Below are 22,843 nucleotides of genomic sequence, written 5' to 3' on the forward strand. Positions count from 1 at the left end.
CAAAACTGAGCGATGATGCTCTAGTAGGCATTTTTGGAAATTTGTGCGCGAAAATTTAGCGCGCACGCACGCGTTAACGGAAGGTTCACGCGTGCGGAGAAGAATTGAAAGTGTTGTATCTTTTGTTTTAATCTTTATTATTACATATTCGAAACCGATGGAAGAATTTCTCCCATCGGAAATAGTAGTAATTGTATAGATTTGGTAGGCTTTCGAATAATTGGCCACATTTTTTAAAGACTAAATTCAAGCAGATGCCCCCTGTCTTGCAAAACTCTCAGCACACAACAAATAAGAAACGATATGCCGTAGAGGCTTTTTTCCGGTTTGAAAGTAAGATTATCAAATGAAAAATGAAAAACAAGGCAACATACTTATATACTTTCGATGGTAGATTGTGATCACACTCTGAGGGTTACCAGTAATGTTTCGCAAGCGATCATACAACATCCTTCCGTTTGCGAACTAATGCGTAATCGACCTAGCTGTGTACAGAATTGTGCTATTTATAGGGATGAACAAAAGCGAACGTGATTAAATCTGTATTCGATATGCGTATTTTTGCATGTAAATGTAAACCAACACATGTCATTTGTTTTATCGTTCTTCTAAACATCTTCTTTGGCTGGTACGATATCAACATCACAGTTAGCAGCCAGTGGGTGATCTCTGTGGGACTTCTGGTTGGTTGTTAGATGTTCGTACAATCGATCGTTGTGTGTGTGTATGTGTGTGTATGCATGTGCAGCAACAGCAACAACACCTTTAGTTACATACCCATAAATATCATCTATATTATCCCCGCTCATCAATTCCTATTCGAACTTCCCTTCCTTTATAATCCTCCGGATAGAAAAAAACGAAAGAAACAAACGTTACTAAAAACACACATAAACATTAAAAACTGAAAAAAAAACTCAACTGAAAGTAATTTAAATTCGAAAGTAAGGTAGGAACCAGATGTGTGTAATGATGATACTCTCCTATTGGAGACTTCTTCTGGCATTGACAGTGTTATAAAGTAGGGATAATACTAGCGTAGGGCACTAAACAAAACAATTTAGAAGGAAAAAGGCGTTCAGTAGGATACAGATAATTCTTAGCAGATAGGGCTGTGCAAAGTAGAAGCGTTGAGAAACAAACATGGAAAAAAAAGATACGAAGCGCGTGTCGGAGGAGAAAGAAACGGAAACATACCAAAATGAAAACAGATCCAACATTGCCAAGAAGAAAGAGGGACGATAGGGTTAAAACAGATTAGGGAAAATTTTAAGCAAATCGCCGACTAGGGACTAAGGGCTAGGGACTAGGGAAATGAAACAATTAGGGAACTGATAGGGAAAAAAAATTCAACTAGTGAATCTGAATCGATTGTGTGCGAAAGATGAATGAATGCGAATAAGTGTGCGTGTGCGAGAAAGTCATGAGTGGGGCACTTTATGGTGTGTGCCACCAGTCAGTCAGTCCACCCACTCTGTGGGCGCGATGTGCTCACACACTCGCGTTAGTAGTGTTTTATTTCTGTAAACTGTAAACTGATCAATGTAACAACAACAAAAATGTGCAAAATCTTTAGCCATGCTTCATACGAGAGAAAATAACCATTTTCGCTTGTTCGTATTTGTTTGTTTTGTTTTTCTGTAGTAGAAATCAATTATGTTATTCTCTTTATCTCCCGGTACTCTATGCCGCGGTACAGAAACAGGGCAACAAACAGCAAAACAGGAAGTGATATTATTATTAGCCAGGATTAGCAAAACTATACGTAAGGCAGGTGTAGTAGGGACACAACTTAAGCATAGGATAAGAAAATCGTAAGCAGGTCGCGGTTCGCGTTCGTCACAGCTGTATCTCCGGGTCGTCTCGTATCGTAATTATTGTTCGCGCGTCGTTTTTTTTTTTTTCGTATCGGGTCGTCGCGTCTCGGGTCGTATCGCGTATCGTATCGGTATCGTCGCGGAATATTAACCGTTAATAAGGGGGACGTCTAATACAGCGAGGACACACGTTGTAAAAACAAAAAACAAATCGTTGCAAACGGGTTTTTTTGGTTTTGTTTTATAATTTGATTTGTTGGAAATATTTATTGTATGTATGTGTGTGCGTCGTAGTTTTCAAAGTGTCACCAGCTTATCGTTCATCTGTAATTCGTTCGTTGTTCAGCAAAGCAAGGAAAGCAGCACATGCTTCATTTGCGTTACCTTAGTCATTCGAATATATTATTAAATGAAAAGTAGGAAACAAAACCAAGCAAATGACAACTTTAAAGTAAATTAAACGAAAAACTTAAACTATCCTCAGAACTGAATCCGCTGTAAATCCCAGTGGTTGTGGAGGGCGGACTATTTTTCGTTTTAGGAAAACACAAATAATACAAACGGATTGGCGGAAATCAAAGTCTGATTAACATTCTTTACACAAAACGTGCGGAAACATAGAGTCTGACTGGTTTTATGTTGTAATGCACACTGCACAAAACATCAATCCTTTTGCAGAGTGTCTCCAGTGGCGCTTCCTGCTCAAAGAGAGGAACAACACACAAATCAAAACTCAACTGGTGCACAGACACAGGCTATAAAAGCTTATAGATAGGCAGGGCAGGGCAGACAAGCTGAACCAGGTGGTGTGCCATTAGGAGCTAGGGAAGGTTGTTTTATTTAATGTTCCAAGTAAAGAAGCTAAAATCATGTTAGGGATCAGTGATGAGGGTGTGTATTTAAAGAGAAAATGAGAAAATCCTTACAAAAACTCGCAAATTGCAAAATCGAGGCACAAAAATAGGTGGGAATCAAACGGTCAATAAACCAAACAAACGATAATAAGTATTCTAAAGCAACTAAAACTGATACCATTCTGCAAAACAGGAACTATACACACACACACACTTTAGCGTAAAGAAGCAACAAGAAACAAATAGAAACTATAATGCAAACTGAAACTAATTTATGCATTGCTGGCAATTATCATAAACCCAGAAAAATATGTGAAACATGTTAAACAAGCCTTATGAACAAACAAAACTTGAAATTAAAGCTTCAGAAAAAAAACAGTATAAAGTGTAAAGAGAAAAGCAGAAAGAGAGACAACAAAAAAATACAAACTTTACAATCTGCAACATACAGCCAGAAGGTAGTTAACAAAACTTTAAAAGACTGAACCCCGCAATCCAGAACATATTTCCCATGCAGAGTAGAGCAGAACAAGACACAGAGCTAGGTAACTGAAAGCAACAACAAGATTTGCAATCGAGAAAAAACAAAGTCCACTAAACAAACACTTAAAGCACTTATGATATGTAGGGACGTCTCCTCCCGTCTGATGGGATCTCCTTTTTGTGAATGTTTTTTTTTTTTTTTGTGTTGGTTGACTGTTTTTTACGAGCATCCTTATATGTAGACTGGATGATGTTTTTTGGATCGTTTTTGTTTTCTAATTCTCTCCCTTTTAGGTGTCTCGTCTAACTCATTAAATTATTCCATCCATTAACAAACAGCAGTAACACCAGCAGCAACGTCTCATTAGTCGGCGTTTGTGTTTAAAAATATTCTATTGCAATAGTGTTAAAATCAAACGCAATGCATATGATGCAATTATTGCATCTTGCGTCTACAAACTTGCAGGGTTTTTACGGTTCATCGCTCTTAATGGACTGTTTGAATGTTTTGCTTTGTTCTGTACCATGCAGTGTTTAACAGTGCAGATTAATATCCTTTTTAATCAATGTTACAGTGAGGGCAATAGATTAAGACCATTACAAACTAAAACTCAGGTCTGATTAACGAATCGGGCTTGGGGTTTCTTTTTGTACAACTTGTTTCACGAAAACGATCCTATCATTGGATCATTCAAGAAGTTTATTATGAATTTCGTTTTGTCCTTCCGATGTAAAAACGCTCAAATGGTGTGTTATTAACGCACCATTTGATAAAATAGGATTATGAATTAATTTTAAAATTCAAACCTAATGTTGTCATTACTTTGGGGTTTTCTTCACTTTGTACTTTGAAAATTTGCATACACCAGCTCTAACTATATTAAAAAAGCTTTTTTGTCGCTTTCTTCTAGTTTTTAATTAATGCGCAATGTTTTGGTTACTTATCAACTGAAACAATATTACTCTGCAGATGATGTTTGTATTAAATTTTGGTATGGTTATAAACAGCAGCAGTAACGAAAGCGATAGTTTGAAAATCGGGCTGTAAAGAAGGTCTTATTCTATTGCCAATCGCTATAAAAACATGTTGTTCAATAAGTTAAATTTCTTTCAAATGCTCTGTTTGCTTTTAAGTCCTGTGAGTTGTCATTTAAAAACGATCCTCGTAAAACCCTGCATTCTGTTCTGTTTGCTCTGAATTGTTCGTTTTTGTCTCTTGAAGTTACAATTTAATAAAGGCTTGTTATTACTGTATCGAGAAATAAGAAGAATCATGTTAAACTGCTATGCATGGTTATCGTTTTTCCATTTTTGTTTTGAAATATTAAAAGCAGCTAGATTCTCCCAACCGGGTCAAGTCCTCTGTTTGTTTGAAACAAACCCAATGCCAAACCAATTCTCCCACACAACACACAGCAGGTGTAGGATTTAAAGCATGTTTATAGAGTTAGCTTAAAGGGGGAGGGGAAAATAAGGTACATATAGATGAATCGGTTTGTGAAACTCTGGTGCCGCATTCTACTAATAATTATTACTAAACGAGAGACAGAAGAGGAAAACAAAAATCATTTTTTATGTAAAACAGGGCTGTGTAAGGATTGATCTAATGAGAGATAGAGAGAAATTTATCAAACGTTCTAAACTGGGTGGTAGATAAAAACTGAACAAAGCTGAACAAATCGTCAAAGGACACGCACACATACAAACCCGCCGCCTATGCCGTCGTTATTGTTGTGATATTAAATATTCCACACTGCTCGTGTGAGAGTGGAAATTCGTTTGCTAAACATCCTTTATAAAAATACTCGTTTTTTTTGTTTGAAACAAATCTGCCAAAACACTAATTTTTTGTTTAGTTTAATTTTTTAAAAAAATGTTTCATACATTCGTGCAAGCAAAGCAAGAAGCAGCAGCAAAACAGACAAGTCGTTAATTTTGCATTCAAGTGTAGTAATTTATTTAAGAATGTTAAAAGCAAAACACTATAAATAATGTAAAAGAACAAAACTGTGAAAGTATAAAGCCCGCTTGAAAAAGATGGGACAAAGCAACAAAATTCAACAAAGGTGTAATAACATATATTCTAACCAATTCTAAATCGGGTCATCGTTCCTCAACAACAACAAAAAACCGTAAGCAGCACACAGAGTCCTCTCGTCGGGTCGCCATCGTCGTCGGTCGTCGTCTTATAAGTCCACAAAACTCGCGGTCGCGTATATTTAGGGTCGGTCGTGTATAGGGAAACAAAAAAGAAGCATAACTACGCAAAATGTATTCGGGTAAAACTCGCGTAAAACTCGCCGGTCGTCGTCGTCGTCGTGATCGCGTTATACTCATCTCTCCGTCGCGTTTCGTATATTCGTTATCGTGTATTTATCTCGCATGATCCGTGTTTTCGCGCGTCGTCGGTATTCTCGTCGGTATTAGAACAAACTAAACCAAACGTTAGGGAGTGTTAGGGATATTGTGATTAGGGATGTATGATTATATACACAGTAGGGAAAAATATGTTTCTTTTTTTAAAATACTTATATAGGGATAAATCAAGTAAAACGGATGCATAGGAGATAGGTTTATAGGAGTATGGGTTAGGTGAAGAAGGAAACACAGTGCAAGGGAACAGAGCGTTAGGGAATTGTAGGGAAACATTATTTCTGCGTATCTCAAGCAGGGCCAAAAACAAAACCAGCAGCGCAGGTTAGCGTTTTTATTAGTAGCTCTTAAAAAAACATCATCTCTTTATTCATTTCCGTTATCTTACCTCTTTCTCTCTCTCTCTCTAGCTCTTTGTAGTGATAAAGTTTTTAAAACTCCTTCATTTTTAGTTACAAACCACCGTAAAAAAAAAAACTATCGTATGAATGTGTATGCATGTGACTGTGAGTGTATGAATGTTCTCCAGGAGAAGAATTTTGTATAAATACATTTAAAAAAAAACACACGCCTTGCTCTTAGCCTCCTATTTAATTTCCAATATTTCTTCCAACTATGTGTGTGTGTAATGCAACACAGTTGAATGTTCAATCTGTGTAAATGTGAAATTAAATTTCCTTTTCAAAAAAACAAAACAAAATTCTTCAACTAAAAAGAAACACAAAACAAATCAAAGGTGCTATTATGTAAAGAAAAAGCAGCAGTAGAAGGTAGAGAGCAGGAGGGAGTTGACTGGCAATAAAATGTTGTTACCGTTAGTTTTGCTTTAAACACTTCCTAAAAAGCTTGTGCATTAAACACTCAATCATCCCCCCTCTCAAAAGCGAACCAAAAATCACCATTTTTTCTTCATTCGCTGCTCGAACCATACCTGTGTGTGTGTGTGTGTGTGTGTGTGTTTTCCCGCGTCACACAGTTAAAAAAGTAAGTGTCCACGTGTTTAAAACAATGCACAAACGAAATCAGCTGTTTTAAACATGTGGACGGTTGTTTTATTGGAATGACTGGAGTAAAATAAATAATTGAATTGCAGGTGAACACACACTTCAATGTAAACTAATTTAGCAAATGTAAGAATGCATGCGTCTGTGTATGTGTGTGTATGTATGTGCGTGTGTGTGTGAGAGAGGAAAAACAATTAGGGATAATAAAATGATTGAACGTGTATTAACAAAAGGCAGAACAAAAGAAAAGAAACCAACTAAATAGGAGCTAAATACGAACAGACGGTGATAAGAGTGTTAGGGCAAATTTAAAAAAAGAAACACAAAAACTGAGTGAAACATTTGAACCAAATCACTCAAAATAACATAACAAAAGAAGTCTCATCCTTCCTCCTCCTCAAATTGTGTCCATTTTGTCCTGAAAATCCCGTTTTCTCGTCTCGTTCCTTTAATCCGCACATACGCAAAGGAAATAAAAAAAAAAGCGTTAGTAGTATTTGATTTTTGGTGGCTCGAGCGAACATATATTTCATAATTGTATTATTTTTACAAAATACTTTACTTTGGAGCAACTGTGCAACAAACCCGATGCTCTATATGGATGTGTGGGATTTAAGAAAAAGGGATCAAATTCTGCACAACCAGCTGTAAGAAGTGAAAGACTCTTTCCTTCAACAACAAAAAAATGTGAAAAATCATCATTAAATTTGTACAGAACCACAATCAAAACAGTAGTAAAGTGTAGTTGAGCGTGAAATCTTCTTCGCTTCCATAATTCAATCTAATGTAAAATGAGATGATGCGCTGATATAATGCCGCCGCTTCGATTGCAAGGAATACACGCCTATTGAAACATTGTAATAGAAGTAGAGAAAGAAAAAAAAACATCTGAAACTGAAAAGAGTAGAGTAATTCTCATCAATAATTTATGTATAAAAAAGCAACACAAAATCAACTTAAAAGCTTTACCAACAGTAAAACAAAAGCATAGACTTTACAACCATGCATGCTGTTGCAGCAAACGAAATATAAAGAAAAGGCAACAAATTATTCTTTCGTAAGTGTGATGTAGGAAGGCCTTCACCGACCGGCAGGAGGGGCAGTTACTTAAACAATCCTCCAGATATTATGAACAAAAGAAGGAAACCATTAAAAACAAACACATTCTTTGCTATTTGCTGTAAGGCAGGCGTGATCAAACAGATTACCCATATACACTCGGCGATCTATTCAGAAGGGCCACTGATAGGCCGCTCCCCTTTTTGCTGTGTGTCCTTAGTGTTGTAATAAGCAATTAATCTATTGCATGCGAATATGTAGGTTGTAGCGGGATAAATGTACACACAGCAAGAAAGAGTAGCTAGTTTTGTCGATTCTAGGTTCTTCATATACTTCTTGTTCTAAGCCCCCACACACCAACAAAATGCAGAAAAGCACAGCGTTGTACGTGTGTAAAATAGGAGCAGCAGCAGCAGCACATTTAGCGAAATAGTACTATAAGAAAACAAAGCATGTCTCAAAGGAAATGAAAAATGGCGGCTACGCTGCAGAAAATACATATTATATACAATCTACAGCTATGAAAACACATAAATGCTTTTGTTTGTGCATTTCTATTTTACTTCCATTACCGAAACAGATGTTCAGCTTCCCACGGTTCCCCTATCACGTCTCCTCTGTTCAAATGGACGGTCTTATAAAAAACTACGGATTTGGTTCGTCCGGTACCATTTCTCATGACATAACCAGCCCACCGGACCCTGTCGAGTTTAGTTCGCTGCACGATGGTAAGAGCACCGTAGAGGAGCTTGTAAAGCTCGTCATCGTAACGGCTTTCTCGATTGTTCTACCACGTGGCATGCGTGGCCAAACATGCTTCTGAGCATCTTCCTCTCGAACGCGACTAAAACCATTTCTCAGCGGCATAGACTTACTTATCAGGCGCTACAACTGCTTTGCCGTTTTGGCCTGCCGCAGCAGAACGGCGGATGACTCAACGCCATCCTCCCTCCTCAATCTGGGCCTACCACGCCTCCTCTGTCCGTGTGTACGGCCTAAAAGGACTGCGTATAACATGGCCAGCCTAATCCGCTGCACGACGGTGAGGATTCGTCATACAGTTCGTACAGCTCATCGTTGTAGCGGCTCCTCCATTGTCCTTCCCCACATACGGGGCCAACAATATTTCTGTGCATCTTCCTCTCGAACGCGGCGAAGAGGGCTTCGTCTGTGTTGGACAGGGTCCATGTCTCAGAGGCTTATGTGACTACTACGACCATCGCGACAGGTTTTTTGACGGTGAGATGTTTCCTCAGGCTTTAGAATGACCGGCTGGTCGCCAGCATCCTAGCGCGCAACTCCGTCTCAATACTGTTTTCTGTGCTGACTTTTGACCCGAGATAGGTAAAGTTTTGGTCGACTTCAAATTTGCGGTCATCTATCCCGTACATCACCCCCACATAATTCCGGATTTCTTAGCAGGGCCGCTGATGTTGCCACCATCAATTTGGTCTTTGCCTAGTTAATCTGCAACTCGAGGTTTTCTGCCGCCTGTTCGATCCTTTTATAGGTCTCTGCTACCTGGGAGAGCCGCAGACCAATGATGTCAATATCATCAGCGTATGCCAGGATCTGGGTTGACTTATAGAAGATGGTTTCCGAAGTCTCCACCTCCGAGTCACGGATGGCCTTCTCTAGCGCCAAGAAGAATAGGAGACATGAATAGGGCCTTTGGTGGTTGTAAAGGACCCTGAGAGTTTTGCTGAGAGTTTAGTCTGGCATGTGGCACGCCAACGGCGTAGGCACTAAGATTATAAAGGTTCTGTACACTCCCCAGCTTCTCCGTCAGGTGCAGGGGTCCAAAGAGTTTATTGCGTCGCATGGTCATCTTCTCCGGGATTTTTGCCGCATGATCTATGAGTCAAGATCTACTGAATCTACTTACCACAACAAAAATGTCGTCCCCAAGGTAGACTGTACTTTTCTCATTTCTTCATATTACTTTTAAAAAAACACTACCACATGGCTTATCTTAAAATACTTAATATACCTTTGTTTCTCTCTGTGTGTGTTTTTTTGTTTTTTTGCTCGTACGCTTTTTTCCTGCATTTTTTTCTCGATCTCCTCTCTTTCTCTTTGTTTTGATTTATCTAATCATAAAAACAAGTAATAAGAATTAATTTAATATTAAGTATTAATCGATTTCGCACTACCCATACTACTTTTCTGTAAAGTGTGTGTGTGTGTGTGTGTGTGTGTTTATCTATTTCCTTTGTATCGTCGAGCCGATTCATCGCTACGCAGCATTCTTCTTTTGTTTTTGTGTTTTTTTTTGTTCTGTTCATCTTACTCGACGTCATTCGACAATTGCTTAATGATTTTTGCGTTATATGTTGTGAGTTTTTCTTTCTTTTTTTCCTTTTTGTGTGTCGTATATCTCTCAGTTCGAAAGCTCGCTAAACTTTCTCTCCTTCTCTCGTACGGTTTCCGTTATATATTACGCACACTGAACTAGTTAACGTGTATATATGCAGCACCATTTGCTTTATGTTCGCTTTTCTAATGTTTTCTTGTTTTTGTTGCAATATAAACAATAATGCAATCGTTTTCCTAGTTTTGTGTTTATGCTTAGCAGTAATCGCTGTAAAGCAGCATTACGCACTCCGTTTTGTTGCGTGTTGTTCGATTCCGGCTAATCACCCCGAAATGGTGAAGATATATAGAAGCGGGCGCACGTTTATAGGACGATTTATTTTTAACCGATGTTGGGAAGCTCGTATTAGTTATTTTTTCGCTTCCTACATTCATAGCGTAAGAGAGTATTCGGACCGGGCGAACGATAAAAGGACAAATCGCTCGGAGGGAAACGGGAAGGCGAAAGCCATAGCAAACCAGTTAGTTCGTAATTACGCGTATATGTGTGTGTGTCTGGGGTGTATATGTTTATGTATATATATAAAAAACATACCGTCACAAATACAAAAAAAAAACTCTCTTTCTTCTCTATCGCAGGCTTGCTTTAAGCATATGGTTCGGTTACGACTTTTAAACCACATTCAAGGCATTTGTGTTTTGTTTTGTTTAGTTCCCTCTTTGTTTTTATGTTGACTCCCCCTTTGGGCTCATCCAATCACTCTAACTTTTTTTTGCACGCTTTTAGGGAGCATCCTTATTAGTCGACCAAAAAGGATCTGAAAGTAAGCGATTTGTTGTTGCGCGATTTTGCTGCTATAACAATTTGTTTTTCCCTCCTTCCCTTCCCCCGTGTAGGGTGTATGATGCCAATGAGACACCGGCAGACTCTCTCAGGCTACTGCCCCATGTGGCGCCCCAAGGAAGTTAAGGAAGAAAGGAAATTCAGTGCCACCTAATGACGCCTCGCACCGCACACCTAATAATGTGTGGCTGACGCAGCTTAAACTTCATCCGGTTCGAGGGTGGAGTTGCGATAATGGCCGCCACCACCGTCCGCCCCGATCGACGGTTGCGCACCATCGTCAGACGTGGGTGGCAACGAGGAAGGTGCTGGCGCTGGGGAGGGCGAGGTGCCGGTGGAGGCGGCAGCAGGTGCGAGACCACCGTCCACCTCCGTTAGCCCCCGGTCAGTCATTGCTTTAACCGTCGCTTCGAGCGATCGGATTCGGTTCTCGTGCTTGACGATGATTGCCTTCAGTTTGCGGAATTCCTCTTCGAACTTTGTCCTCAGCTCACCAAACTGTGTCTCCTACAAAAAAAAAGGTCAAAAGTAAAGGCGTGTTATTGCAATCGGATTTTTTGAAAGATCCAGTAAGGATCAAGATCAACCATACTTACCGATACACCTCCGATCGTGATCTGCTGCGTTCCATTGTTGGCCGGTGATGTGTTTCCACCACCACCGCCACCACCAGTCCCATTGTTGACCGTTACCGGCGACCCGTTAGCCGATGCACCTGCCGATCCACCGGTCGATGCGGAAAGTGTCTTCGGACCACCACTCTTCGGCGCCATCTTGTCCAGTACGTTCGATTTCTTCGTCACGGTCAGTGTGGTGCTTTGGGCCTGGGACACGTAGCCACCCTGTACGAGAAAAACGCGATCCTAATTCAGCGGGTTTAAGAGAGATGCTCTAGCGCTACTGTTCGGTACACGGAGCTTACAAACTACAATGTTTTGGTGTGCGCGTTGTAATAAGAGGACTGAGAATGGTGATTATATGTTATGTTAGTTGTTTGCCGCCGAGTGCGCCAAAACACATGTATGGCAAAGCCTGGTGATAGTGACGGTGATGGTGATGAAGAAGGGTGAAACGATTCTTCCAACAAGAACAATTTCCCGTCATGTATATGAGCTCGGATGTTGTTACGTCTGCGAACTGGCTGGTCTTAAGTAAACTGAGCGTTTTGCTAGCCCAACCCCATCCCTGCCCTGCCTACTTACCTTGAGCGAGATAAGCTGCGGATCGGCATCAACCCCACTGATCCAATCTTCGGCCGATATCGAAGCTTCGTCCGCGAGCGTGTCCGGATACAGATCCTCCTGGAACAGTTCGCTCTTCCGTGGCACCGTCATCGAGATCACCTGACACAGCCCACTGTTGTTCAGCCGGTAGAAGCGGGCCACTTCACACGTGCTCACGTCACAGCCGCGCTTTGGCATCATGCCGATGGCTCGCTGCGAATCCGGCGTCTGGAACTGGCTAATGTAATGCACGTACGGATGTTCGGGCGTCACCTCGAAGTAGCGGATCACCGAGTCACCCTTGCCGCACAGGTAGATCAGGTTCGTGTCCGGATCGTACAGCGGAAACATGACGCCGTTCGACGTGTCCAGGTCGACCATCACGATCGGATCGCCCAGCGCGTCCGGTGCCCGCAGCGAGTACTGGCGCTCGGATGATCGGTTAAAACCGGTCGTGAAGATCAATCCGTGGCGCAGGAAGATGGCACGCGTTGCCTTCGAACCTTCGTGTGCGAGTGCCTCGTTCACTACCTCGCCGGTGCGCGGGTTTAGAATGCGAATCTTCTTGTCCTTGCAGGTCGTCACCAACTGCGAACCGTCCCAGTTCCAGCAGGCACTGTAGATCGTGTCCGGGTGGCAGTCCATGCGCATCAGCACCTCGCCGGTGCCAACGTTCCACACCACGATCAGATTGTCCGAGCCGGCCGTTAGAAGCACGTTCAGGGCGGAGGGATGCCACAGGACGAGCCCGACACGGCGCTGATGGTAAACAAGATCCACCACCGGTTCGGTGAGCGTTCGTGATAGGCCACCGTCGGGGATTTGCCACACCTTGAACACGGATAGAGAGTATAGAAAGTTTAGTTCATATATTTTAAAGTAATTTCAAAGCAAAATATAACTCGTCGATCGTCGCCTTGATCAAACAGCTGTCATCTATACAGTGTTCAACATTGACCTGTACCTCTTTGTCCACTCCCTCACCGGTTGGTGGTAGACCTTCGCCGGAAGGTCGCTCGCCCTATAAACCACAAACCTATAAACAGAAAGATATAGAGCGACTCACCTTCACTACGCAGTCTTCCGACCCAGATGCGATGACATTGTCGTTGTGCGGGCACCAGGCAATATCCAGCACGGGACCCTTGTGTCCTCCGACCAGTGCATGATCTGCCGCAATTCGTCCAACCTTTCGTGGGGGAGAAGTTAAAGGAAAAATGGATCAAAACCAGACCATGGTGAGAAAATCGCTCGCAAGAAAGGATGACATTGAGCAGCAACGGATTTGCCACACTGACCCCAATTTTCTCCCAGAACGTCAGCGAGGATTGATCGTCTGAGGTTTGTTTTTTTTTTAAAGCACAATTTATTTCCCACCCAAAAACAAAGACTTCAGAAGCATCAAAATTAATCTTATCATGTGGGTTTTCTGTCCCCATTCCGGATAGACAAGCCTTAACTATGATGACGCCATTTCTCTGCCATTACAACATAAGTTTCTTGGAAAATCGATGTGTTGTCATTGTGCTGTAGTAATCATATTTACGGTTCGTAACGCTTTACTACTGTACAGTTGATCGCCTATTATTGCCTACCCTCTTAGCTATAAAATTAAATGCTCATTTTTTATATCAACCCCAACGATTGAGCGTTCGGAACGTATCGTCGTTCCAATTTCGCTCGAACCAGATGGGGAAAAATCAACCAATACACGGGAGATGAGGCTAAGAGGTGCGAAAAATATATTTAAAAAAGCGTCTTTAAATAGTTTTGCACACGAATGATACGATCGCCCCAATGATCATTTCAAACCACAACACACGCGCTCTCCTTACGCTCGCCTACGCCTTTTCGAACCCGTTTCCGCCGTCTCATCGAACATCCCAAACTGTGTCCGTCATATGCAGACGTGCTAGCGGCACGTGAAGGTGCTTACTACACACATATCCTGCTGCTGTTTTGCATCGAGACTTAAACCTTCTGACACTTCTACAGCACAAAAACAACCCAGCGTGCGCGTGCATGAACGATCGTCTTCTTTCCCTTTTTTTCCATGAGAAAGGAGGATGTTTACTTTTATACCCACCACGAGTGAGGAAAATTCCTTTTCTCCAGCCAACCGAAAGGCACAAAAGACCTTCAGAGCAACGGAAAGGGGGGGGGAAAACGACCGCACACACATATGCCCGCGCAAGGTAATGGCGGCCGTGTGCAAGTACCAAAATAACGCCCTACATAAGGCCAAATGGCGCCCACACACGGCCTTTATTTGCGAAAAAAAAGGACTGTAAATAACGCCCCTTTGCCGGTACTAATGAGGCCAGAGAAGTCGCATAATTAATTCTGACACCCCCCCAACCGTAACATCCCATTCTGAGCCGGTAATGTGTGTTCTCTATGGCGCGCCTGCCTTATATGGTCATCTCTGGGCGTCTTCCTGTCGATCATTCAATCACGTGGCGACACAGATGCACACCACACCTGCAGCACAACTCTGTGTCTCCATTTTATCCTTATTTTGCCAATTTGAAATTATCTTGTGTGTGAGTGTATTTCCATAATTAAACCACGCGTACCTATTCGTGCAACTCATCGCGAGGGAAGGAAGCTGCGATCAAGTATTTCAAGCATTTGAACTGCTGCCAAACCCATTTCCCTGTTGCCGTTTGTGTAAAGGTAAATAATAATCGAATAAAACTACGCATTCTCGCCATTTGCTCTGTCCTAGAGCTACCCACGTGTGCGCATGTGGGGTCATGAGTTTAAATGAATAAATGGTCGTGTTGGCCCGCGTGGTGTGAGATTATTCTTTTCAATGGCCGAAAGTAAACATTGCCGATCGGGCGAAATGTAATTCTTTCGGGGCGCAATTGATGAGCAAGAAAACAAAAACTGTTGTGACAGATATCAGTCGACTGTTAAGGTGGTCAACAACTCAATTCGTTTTTTTAAACCTTTTGTGGCGCTTGCCATCGCCATTTGTTTGGTTATGAAGGGAAAATTTGGTACACAAAGTTCCGCCGCAAAAATTGATGGCAATAAACATTGGATGCGTACTTACTTATCAGGGCTACAGCTGGTCTTTGGCATGGCCTAGTCTGTCTAGACTGTTGAGCGCCATTGTCTAGCAGTCTAAGATATAGATCTTAGGCTTTCTGTTGAAGAACTTCTGTTGGACCGTATTCCCGTAGTGAGGACTCGCTATAGAACTACGTGGCATCAGCAACTCTAATTAGCCATTAAATGGCCGGCGTGACCTAGCTTGCCGTTAAGTTTGATAAGCTACAGCTGATCATAGCTTGGTCTAGGCTGGCTAGACTGTTGAGCACCATTGTCTACCAGTACAATTTATTAGACTTTCTGTTGGGGAATTTGGGAAGGCCCAAAAAAGACTGCAGAGGTTGGGTTGTTTGGTGATATTCTCATGACATTGCTAGGTCATTCAACACCAGCAATAGTGGGATCCCAAGTAGTGAGGATTGACTATCGAATTAAGTGATATTAGCAAGTCTAGCACATCATTCGATGGCCAGCGTGACCAAGTAGGTCGTTAAGCCAAGAAGAAGTAGACAGTGGGATCGATCACAGTGCTCAATGTCCTACACACATGGGCCCAACAACCAGTCTGAACATTCTGTTATATGGTTAAGAGGAATTCATTAGTTTTGGACAGAGTCCATGCCTCAGAAACGTCTGAACTAGGATACTAAAGGTTCACGTAGTTTCAACTTACGTCCCCTGACGTTGTGACAGGTGTTTTGACGAACGGAGAAGTTCTCAACATTCTGAACATCACCTCAACAACTTTATCTTCTACTCTAAAAATAGTTACACAGCAATAAAAATAAACGGCTGCCTATTGAAATTGAAACGAACAGTTTGCAATTCTAATCCTCCAAAACTCACCCAACATGAACTGTATCAGGTAGCACTGTAATAAAATCGAATATAGAATAAATAAATAAACATCTCGCACCAAAATATACACCTAAAATTCCGTTCGATCCTGAACTGTTTTCTTGTTTGCCTAACCTTCAAAATCAAGCGATCATTGAGAACGGTGCGCCGAAATGTGATGACGAAAGCGTCCAAAAACTCGACACAGTATTTGCAGAGATTTTCCTGCCGAAAGCAAGGCCTGACCCAGAGAAGCAGAGCCGGAGTCGGTGGATAGCAACCGGCAACCGTCCTAACCTTAAGAGGGAAAATTCACTTTAAAACCGCGTCAGCGATTGTGCAGGAAAAATCTGTTCACCAAGCTTTGCGCACGCACGCAGAGCGATGTAGAGAGCGTGAGAGAGATCTCCCTAAAGGGATGATCTTCCCCACACAGCCTGCTGAGAGTGTACAGAGCAAAACCATCCCCTCCCATGCACCGTGACAACGGACCGTCGATTGGGAGCGACGATGACTCAATGTAGGATTTGCCGTGCCCTTCCTCAACATCCGACACGTTCACCCACAGCCCCCAGAAAACAGACGACCCCCCGAATCCCTACCATCCGTCACCCTCTCCTGCATATATGGCTTCGCTGCGCTATGGGTCTCTTGGTTTTGAGGTTGTGTTGTTGTGTGTGGCGAATCCGAAGTTTAAATTCAGAAGAAGAATGCTCTATAATTAGCACCCCGACTATTGGAAGCTATTTTCGGTGCACACTTTTCGGTTTCAAATTTTACACCGGACCGCACAGAGCACGCACGTACCTGCCCAGCCGATTTCCTTTGGTTTTGGCGGCATCAACCGCAACCGGACGGGCGTGCGTGCGTTTTTAGCGTGCATTGCATTGATGCGATGCGTTATTCTTTACGATTTTTGCTATTTTTGCACTTGTGGCAGCAGGATATTGCATGTGCTAAGAGATGGTAGTAGGCTTTTGCTCCATTTCTGATGTGTTCTTGTTCTAGCATCGAGATTTTTCATGACAACTAGCCATGACAGGGCCTTAATATCTGAACGAGACATTCGATACGAAAAGGATCCAGTTCCAGGAATTACAGTAGTTTTTAACTATATCAACATGCTTACCTTGTTGTGAGGTAATACGATGAAGGCACCGCCACCGGCCGACTCGACGATGATGGCCAAAAATTTCGGATTCACCGCACAGAATGTCGAGTCCCAGCTGCTCTTCGATACGCGAATATTGTCGTAGCACTGTTCACGCTTTAGCGCCTGCCCAAACACGTGCCGGAACTTGGAGCTTCTCACCACACGAAACGACATCTTCACAACGACAACTCACACTGCACACTTTTGTTGTTACGAAAAAATTTCCACTATTTTTCCACTTTTATTCCCCCAACCCGGATCGATATCCACTGCTCTCTGGAAGGAAGAAATGATCGATTTCCTGTTCGCCTGTTTGAATACAGCTTCTCTAAATTGTTGAAGAAATTCTATTAAAATCACACTGACTCACAAACGCTACAAAACTGCTGCTGGGACACAACTGTCAAGAACCGAAAGGGCGCATATGTCTCACGCGTTTGAGATCACTGGTCGCAAACGATAACAGACGGTGACGTGTTTGGTTTGTGTTCGCCCGCCAGCGTGTTGCGTGTTGGAAAAATCGTCCGAAATCGAAGTGTGCCGCGCAACCGTTTCATCCGCACACTCCTTTTTTGGTCAAGCAGGGAGAAGCACGCTTTCTTCCGATTCAAACACGTTCGCGCAAGACGTGCGTCAGACAGACTTTTCACTGCCCGCTGTACACCGATCGTCCTCGTTCACCGTGTTTCGGGATCGAAATTGTGTAAAGAAACCGCACAAACTAATCAAACGTCGATGATGTGTTCCTCCGGTGGGCGCTGTTCCGTTTTGTTTTTTTTTTCTGTTCCCTTCCAGGGTTAGTGGGGTAGCTTATCTTTTCGAACGCGATGTGTATTTTATATTATCAACCTCAACCCCACGATAAGACGCCCCGCTAATATCCGTCAATGCATTTTTACTTTTTTTTTTGTTATTCCATTCGCTGGCCCTTTTTTATTACACTTCATCGGAGTTTGTTTTATCGCAAATGACTCAACCAACTGAAGAGGTTAAATGAGTTAAGTGGTTTTGATAGGAAGAAATACAAGGCAGTTTTTTAGTAGAACAGTCGGCAGCAGCTGGCAGCAACTCAGGAGAAGTAGTGTTGATCTTGATCCACAGTTCCTTGACAAAGTCGCTAAAAAATCAATCGCCATCAAAACTAAGGTAGAGTTAATGTTCAAGGCAGCAGCAATGATATTCGAGACCTTCTCAGTACAACCTCTGATATCCTCAAAGGTAGCGGCGGGCGAGATTTCATAATCTACGACCCTTGTCAGGACCTCCGAAATCTATTTCTTACCACTCTTCAGTACTCTAAATGCCAATTCTCTTCAAGGAACAAATATCCTCCAACAAGTAACAATAAACCCAATGTCCATAAGCATACCGTCTCGTTCCCATTTTAATCGCCCTTCTAATGGAATGTAAATGATTCACATAGAAAATGATATCATTCGGGCTCGTGCGATTTGCATGCCTGTCACGTACTAAATTATAATTCGCCCAATGGAGCATTGATAGCTTCACAGACCAACCCGAAGCAAACAATAAAAGCAAAGGAACATTTTTTTAATTGCTCCCAAGCCAGACACAATGAACGGCCACGCCATGATGATCATGATGATCGTGTGATCGCTACCGAAAAGTGATATGTTTATTTGCTTTATCGCTACACTACTGTGTTGCCTAACGAATCGAGCGTCGTCGTTCCCTGGCGCCGTTCCACAATTAACTTATCATTTATTTTCATCCAACCCACGATAAGGGAAACAACAGATGCTATCGGGAAAATGGCCGCATCATTTATCAGCTACCCACCAGAAACCGTTGCCGAAATCCAACCTAAGCAATGATATAAGATTCCCCGCCATTCCAGCCATAGTGTGATCAGCTTTATCATGCGATCCGCAGCAAATGCACGAGGGGGTTTATGTATTTTTAATCGTGCACTATTCCATAACCACACACACAAAAAAAAACACCGTTGGAATGTCTAGACCAAGTCACTCTTTTGTTCGGAAGGTTTGGGGGGGGGGGGGGGCGTCTCAAGCTTATCACGTCAGTGTTTTTCTTTTTCCACTCAATCTTCGGTTTGTAATCGATCCGTGACGTGAATCCACGGTGACATGCTTTTGTCACATATTATACGTATTAAATTCGCAAAAAGCGCGTGTTTGCGAAAGAAAACTGTTCGATCCTCCTTCCGCCACACCCCGCCACGATCCACCAAAAGCTAACACGCAGCGTGTAAAAAGGAAAAACCACCAATATAAGGTAAGGTGGCGTTTAAAAATACGGCTATAACTATCGTGTCATGAAGGCGCCAGCAGCTTACGTGAGGTGCCATTTTCACTTTCATCCACAAGCGAGGGTTCATCAGCTGTTTTGCGGCAGGTGACAGATTTGGAGGTGTAGTAATTTTTTTGTCTGTTTATTTTGTTATTGCCCCGGTCTTAACACACTTTCTTGCCAGGGTGGGGGACGTTGATACATTGCGTCAGTGTGAACGATGATCGGTTTTTGAACACCATAAAGCGATAACGATTCAGTTCGTTGGAATTTATCGGACCGATGAACGCAATGTAATTCCAAGCTCAATTTTTTGTGAGTGAGTCCTCACCGTTTCCAGTTGTCCAATAGACTTTGCAGAAGAAGAAAAAACCCAGCTGCACAGATTGCCTTTTGATTGCAACAAAATCAGAAGGTGCAATAATGTACTCATCAGCTCACCGGTGAAGACGATCGTGAAGCACGACACCAACGCCAGCGGGCAATCCTTGGCCACCCTGATCCCTCACCAGCTTCATGTTCCATGCTTGTGTGGTGTCGGAACCTATTCGCTCCAAAGGCGCGAATACTATTTAAAGCATTTTGTCTCACACAGACCGGCTGACGTCGGGCCGGCAAGCAGCAAACCTTTCTGACCTTCACGTTGGCATTTCACAGCACGAATCCCAGCCGCTGTGCGCCATCCCACATTCGTCATGTTTTTGTTTTAGAAGCTTCTTCGTTCGTACGCTCGCTGGCTCGCCTTTTCGACGTGCTGAGTGCTCTAAAGCGGATGATTTTTTTTTTCGACTGTACGTGCCCTTTTTGCGACTCCTTAGCAGTGTACCGACAATCTTGGCTGCATGATAGAATTGACACATTCGTCGTGTGCTTGTACCTGCAGATGTAGAAAAACAGTATGGTGAGTAACGGTGGCTAGGAGAAGCTGCGATTCAAGAATTTCGCATCCAGTATATCTAGCGAGGGGTGTAAATATATCGACGAATTATTCACAAAACCGGATGCTTGATGATATCATCAAATTGCGCTGTTTGAGAGGGTGTTGGCTCTCTCGACGAATAATAGATTGTGAATCCGTAGCAAAGAACAACGCCCTACTGCTAGATCGTCTCCAGCAATGGGTCATCAAACAAAGGGCATTTTTTTTTGCAAAGCTTCGCTTCCTGTTTATAGTTGCCAGAACAGCTGACGCTGCCATACGTTTTCTGTTGTTGCTGGTGGCACAAGAAGCAACTCCCCTTCGCGGCACTGCGGTACGATTGCGGCTAGGACGCCGCAAAGAGCCGCAACACGGGTCTGGAAAATCGATCGCAGCGAAAGTGGTGATGTCGGTCGATAGACCAACCGAACCAAGAGAGGGCGCCCCGGTCCTCAGACCAGACCGGTTTAGTTCCTCAGACAGCGATACAATTTCACCGGCAGTTGCACCAGCTCCTCTCATCTGCATTGCATATACACAAACACACACACACACATCATGTATGTATATATGGGGTCCGAACCGGCCGGCTATCATCAGCACGGGCGTGTTTCGTTTCCGTTCCGCGGACGCACACGTTCGCTGGCAGTGCTCCCATTTCCTACAAATGCAATCAATACGGCGAAACGGAACCGGCGCCCGAAATGCGTTTACATCCACAGACCCCAACCGAGGCGCGCGGCTCTGAAACATTGGCTCGCTTTGTTTAATATTCGAACCGCCTTCGGAACAGGAAAACACACCAGACCACCAACTTACGGGCTGCCCTCGTAATCGTAATACACGCACGCGGATCATCATCATCGGGGAGGGCCCGCACATAAGTAATGGTACGCTTTTCCCGAGACCGTGGGGGAAACATTGATGTGCTCCTCTCTTCTTCATCTTCGGCCAACATACAAGATTTGTACACCGAGCAAACGGATGACGGACCGGTATTTGGCACAGTCGCGCTTATACAGAGGAGGAAAGTGTGTGCACTAATGTTTTATTTGAGATGAGAGCTGCGTTCGTGTTGTGCGATGTTACTTTTTGCACTGGATGCACTTGCTGACTTGGGAGAGCGAAGCTTGTCTCTTGCTCGTTTCCTTTAAGAGGGTAGATTTTCATATTCTTAAAAGCGAGAGGTTCAAAACTATCTGGCAACTGAAAGGCAGAAGTCTAAAATATGCAGCTCTTTGACACTCCTAATGTGTCTGTTGGCCTATAATGTTGATTCTGAAGCTCTTTAAACGCATATTTGCCGTTCATATCAGAAATGGTCGACTTGGGACACCTGGACCCAAGGTGAGGAACAAAAAGAGCTTCGGAATTTCTCACCTGTGTCTGTCATATTTTACAGATTTCAAAGAATTTTAGAGATCAGGACTAGGAATTTGTCGCTAAAAGAGAGAGCTGATATTGGGAATCTCCTTTAGAGCTTACAAAGGAATGTTTCAACTAATTTAGCCAGAGTTACACCAAATTTTCTGATAAAGAATTAACGAATTAGTCGCTCCAAGAGTTCTATGATACATAAGAGATTGGATAGTTATTGAGGACCTATCCTGGGAAATCTCACAACAGGTTCGATTTTGGATATCAAGACTTATCTTGATATCCATAAATATCATATAATATAATATATAATATATCATATAATAATTATTATATAACATAGAAGTTATCTAATAATTAATCCAGAAAGATCTAGCCTAGAACTCTGACGTATGCTTGCGGTGCAGCCTTTTAGAAAAGACTTCTGTGTAAATTCGCCACAAATCTTGCACCTTCCAGCCAGAAACGATCAATATCAGTTCTGACATCCTCAGTAGTAGGGCAGGTCGTTATTTTTTCTTCATGGTGAGAGACAAATGTTCCGCAGAGACAGCCCGCAATTCTGTTCCTCTATTCGCACTTCATTTTTTTTGGCAGAATACGGGAAAGCTAGTGAAATCTAATGGCCGCTCGTTTGCTGTTTGTTTAGTTTTTTTTTTCATCTTATGTTCCTGATTTGCCATCTTTCTCCATTTATGTTTCGCACCCGCATGATGGCCTATATACGGGGAGGCGGTTCCGCAGCACTCAACGACGAAGGTCACACAACTTTCGGGCCGCCAAGAAGGAGCAGAATGATGATTCTATGCAAAAAACTTTCTCCAAAAAACGGCATAATCAAAGTAGACACATAACGCCGCTAGTTGCTTTGGAGACTCCCTTGCAGATCCTCCCCTATGTTCAGCTAGTGAGTGTGAGTCCAGTAGTAAGTGCGAAAAGGCCTGCAAACACAACATTAAACAATTGAAGTTTAAAACAATGTCAGCCAAGAAAGCAGACACTATCAACGCCACACGGCCAAGAAGACGGTTCGAGACGGATGAGTCGAACGTGGCTGACCCAATTTTCATACATAAACACACACAAACACATACTAGGGGGTGGTACTGGGCTGGTCAAAGCAGTAACTCTGCTACCGTGTTGGTCTCGTGTTGATGGGTGCAAGAAAATAGTCGCTTAATAAAAACATTATCTTGCACACGGTTCCGCAAGACCTGCGAGGTGGTGTCATTTCTTGGACGTGGGCAAAGGACCCG

The 22,843-nt window shown here is 42.8% G+C and overlaps 2 protein-coding genes across 3 annotated transcripts in view; both read right to left on the bottom strand.

The window, feature by feature from the left end:
* LOC126561499 (ubiquitin-protein ligase E3B) overlaps window positions 1–22,843 on the bottom strand; it is a 480,330-nt gene that overhangs the window by 125,171 nt on the left and 332,316 nt on the right. The gene's annotated exons all lie outside the window — the stretch shown is intronic.
* Window positions 10,946–17,208, bottom strand: LOC126561919 (coronin-6). Its single transcript, XM_050218289.1, has 5 exons — window positions 16,997–17,208; window positions 13,037–13,159; window positions 11,950–12,801; window positions 11,344–11,610; window positions 10,946–11,254 (listed from the first exon to the last, which is right to left on the bottom strand). The coding sequence occupies exons 1-5, from the start codon at window positions 17,192–17,194 to the stop codon at window positions 10,946–10,948; spliced, it is 1,749 nt and encodes a 582-aa protein (XP_050074246.1). The 5' UTR covers window positions 17,195–17,208.

This window comes from Anopheles maculipalpis, chromosome 3RL (assembly GCF_943734695.1).
Source record: "Anopheles maculipalpis chromosome 3RL, idAnoMacuDA_375_x, whole genome shotgun sequence".
Taxonomy (NCBI): Eukaryota; Metazoa; Arthropoda; class Insecta; order Diptera; family Culicidae; genus Anopheles; species Anopheles maculipalpis.

Coding starts and splice junctions, on each gene's coding strand:
- LOC126561919 (XM_050218289.1), bottom strand. CDS start 17,194: ATGTCGTTTCGTGTGGTGAGAAGCTCCAAGTTCCGGCACGTGTTTGGG. Junction 12,802..13,036: donor CGGAAGACTGCGTAGTGAAG/GTGAGTCGCTCT, acceptor TCCGTGTTCAAG/GTGTGGCAAATCCCCGACGG. Junction 11,255..11,343: donor TCACGATCGGAGGTGTATCG/GTAAGTATGGTT, acceptor TTTTTTTTGTAG/GAGACACAGTTTGGTGAGCT.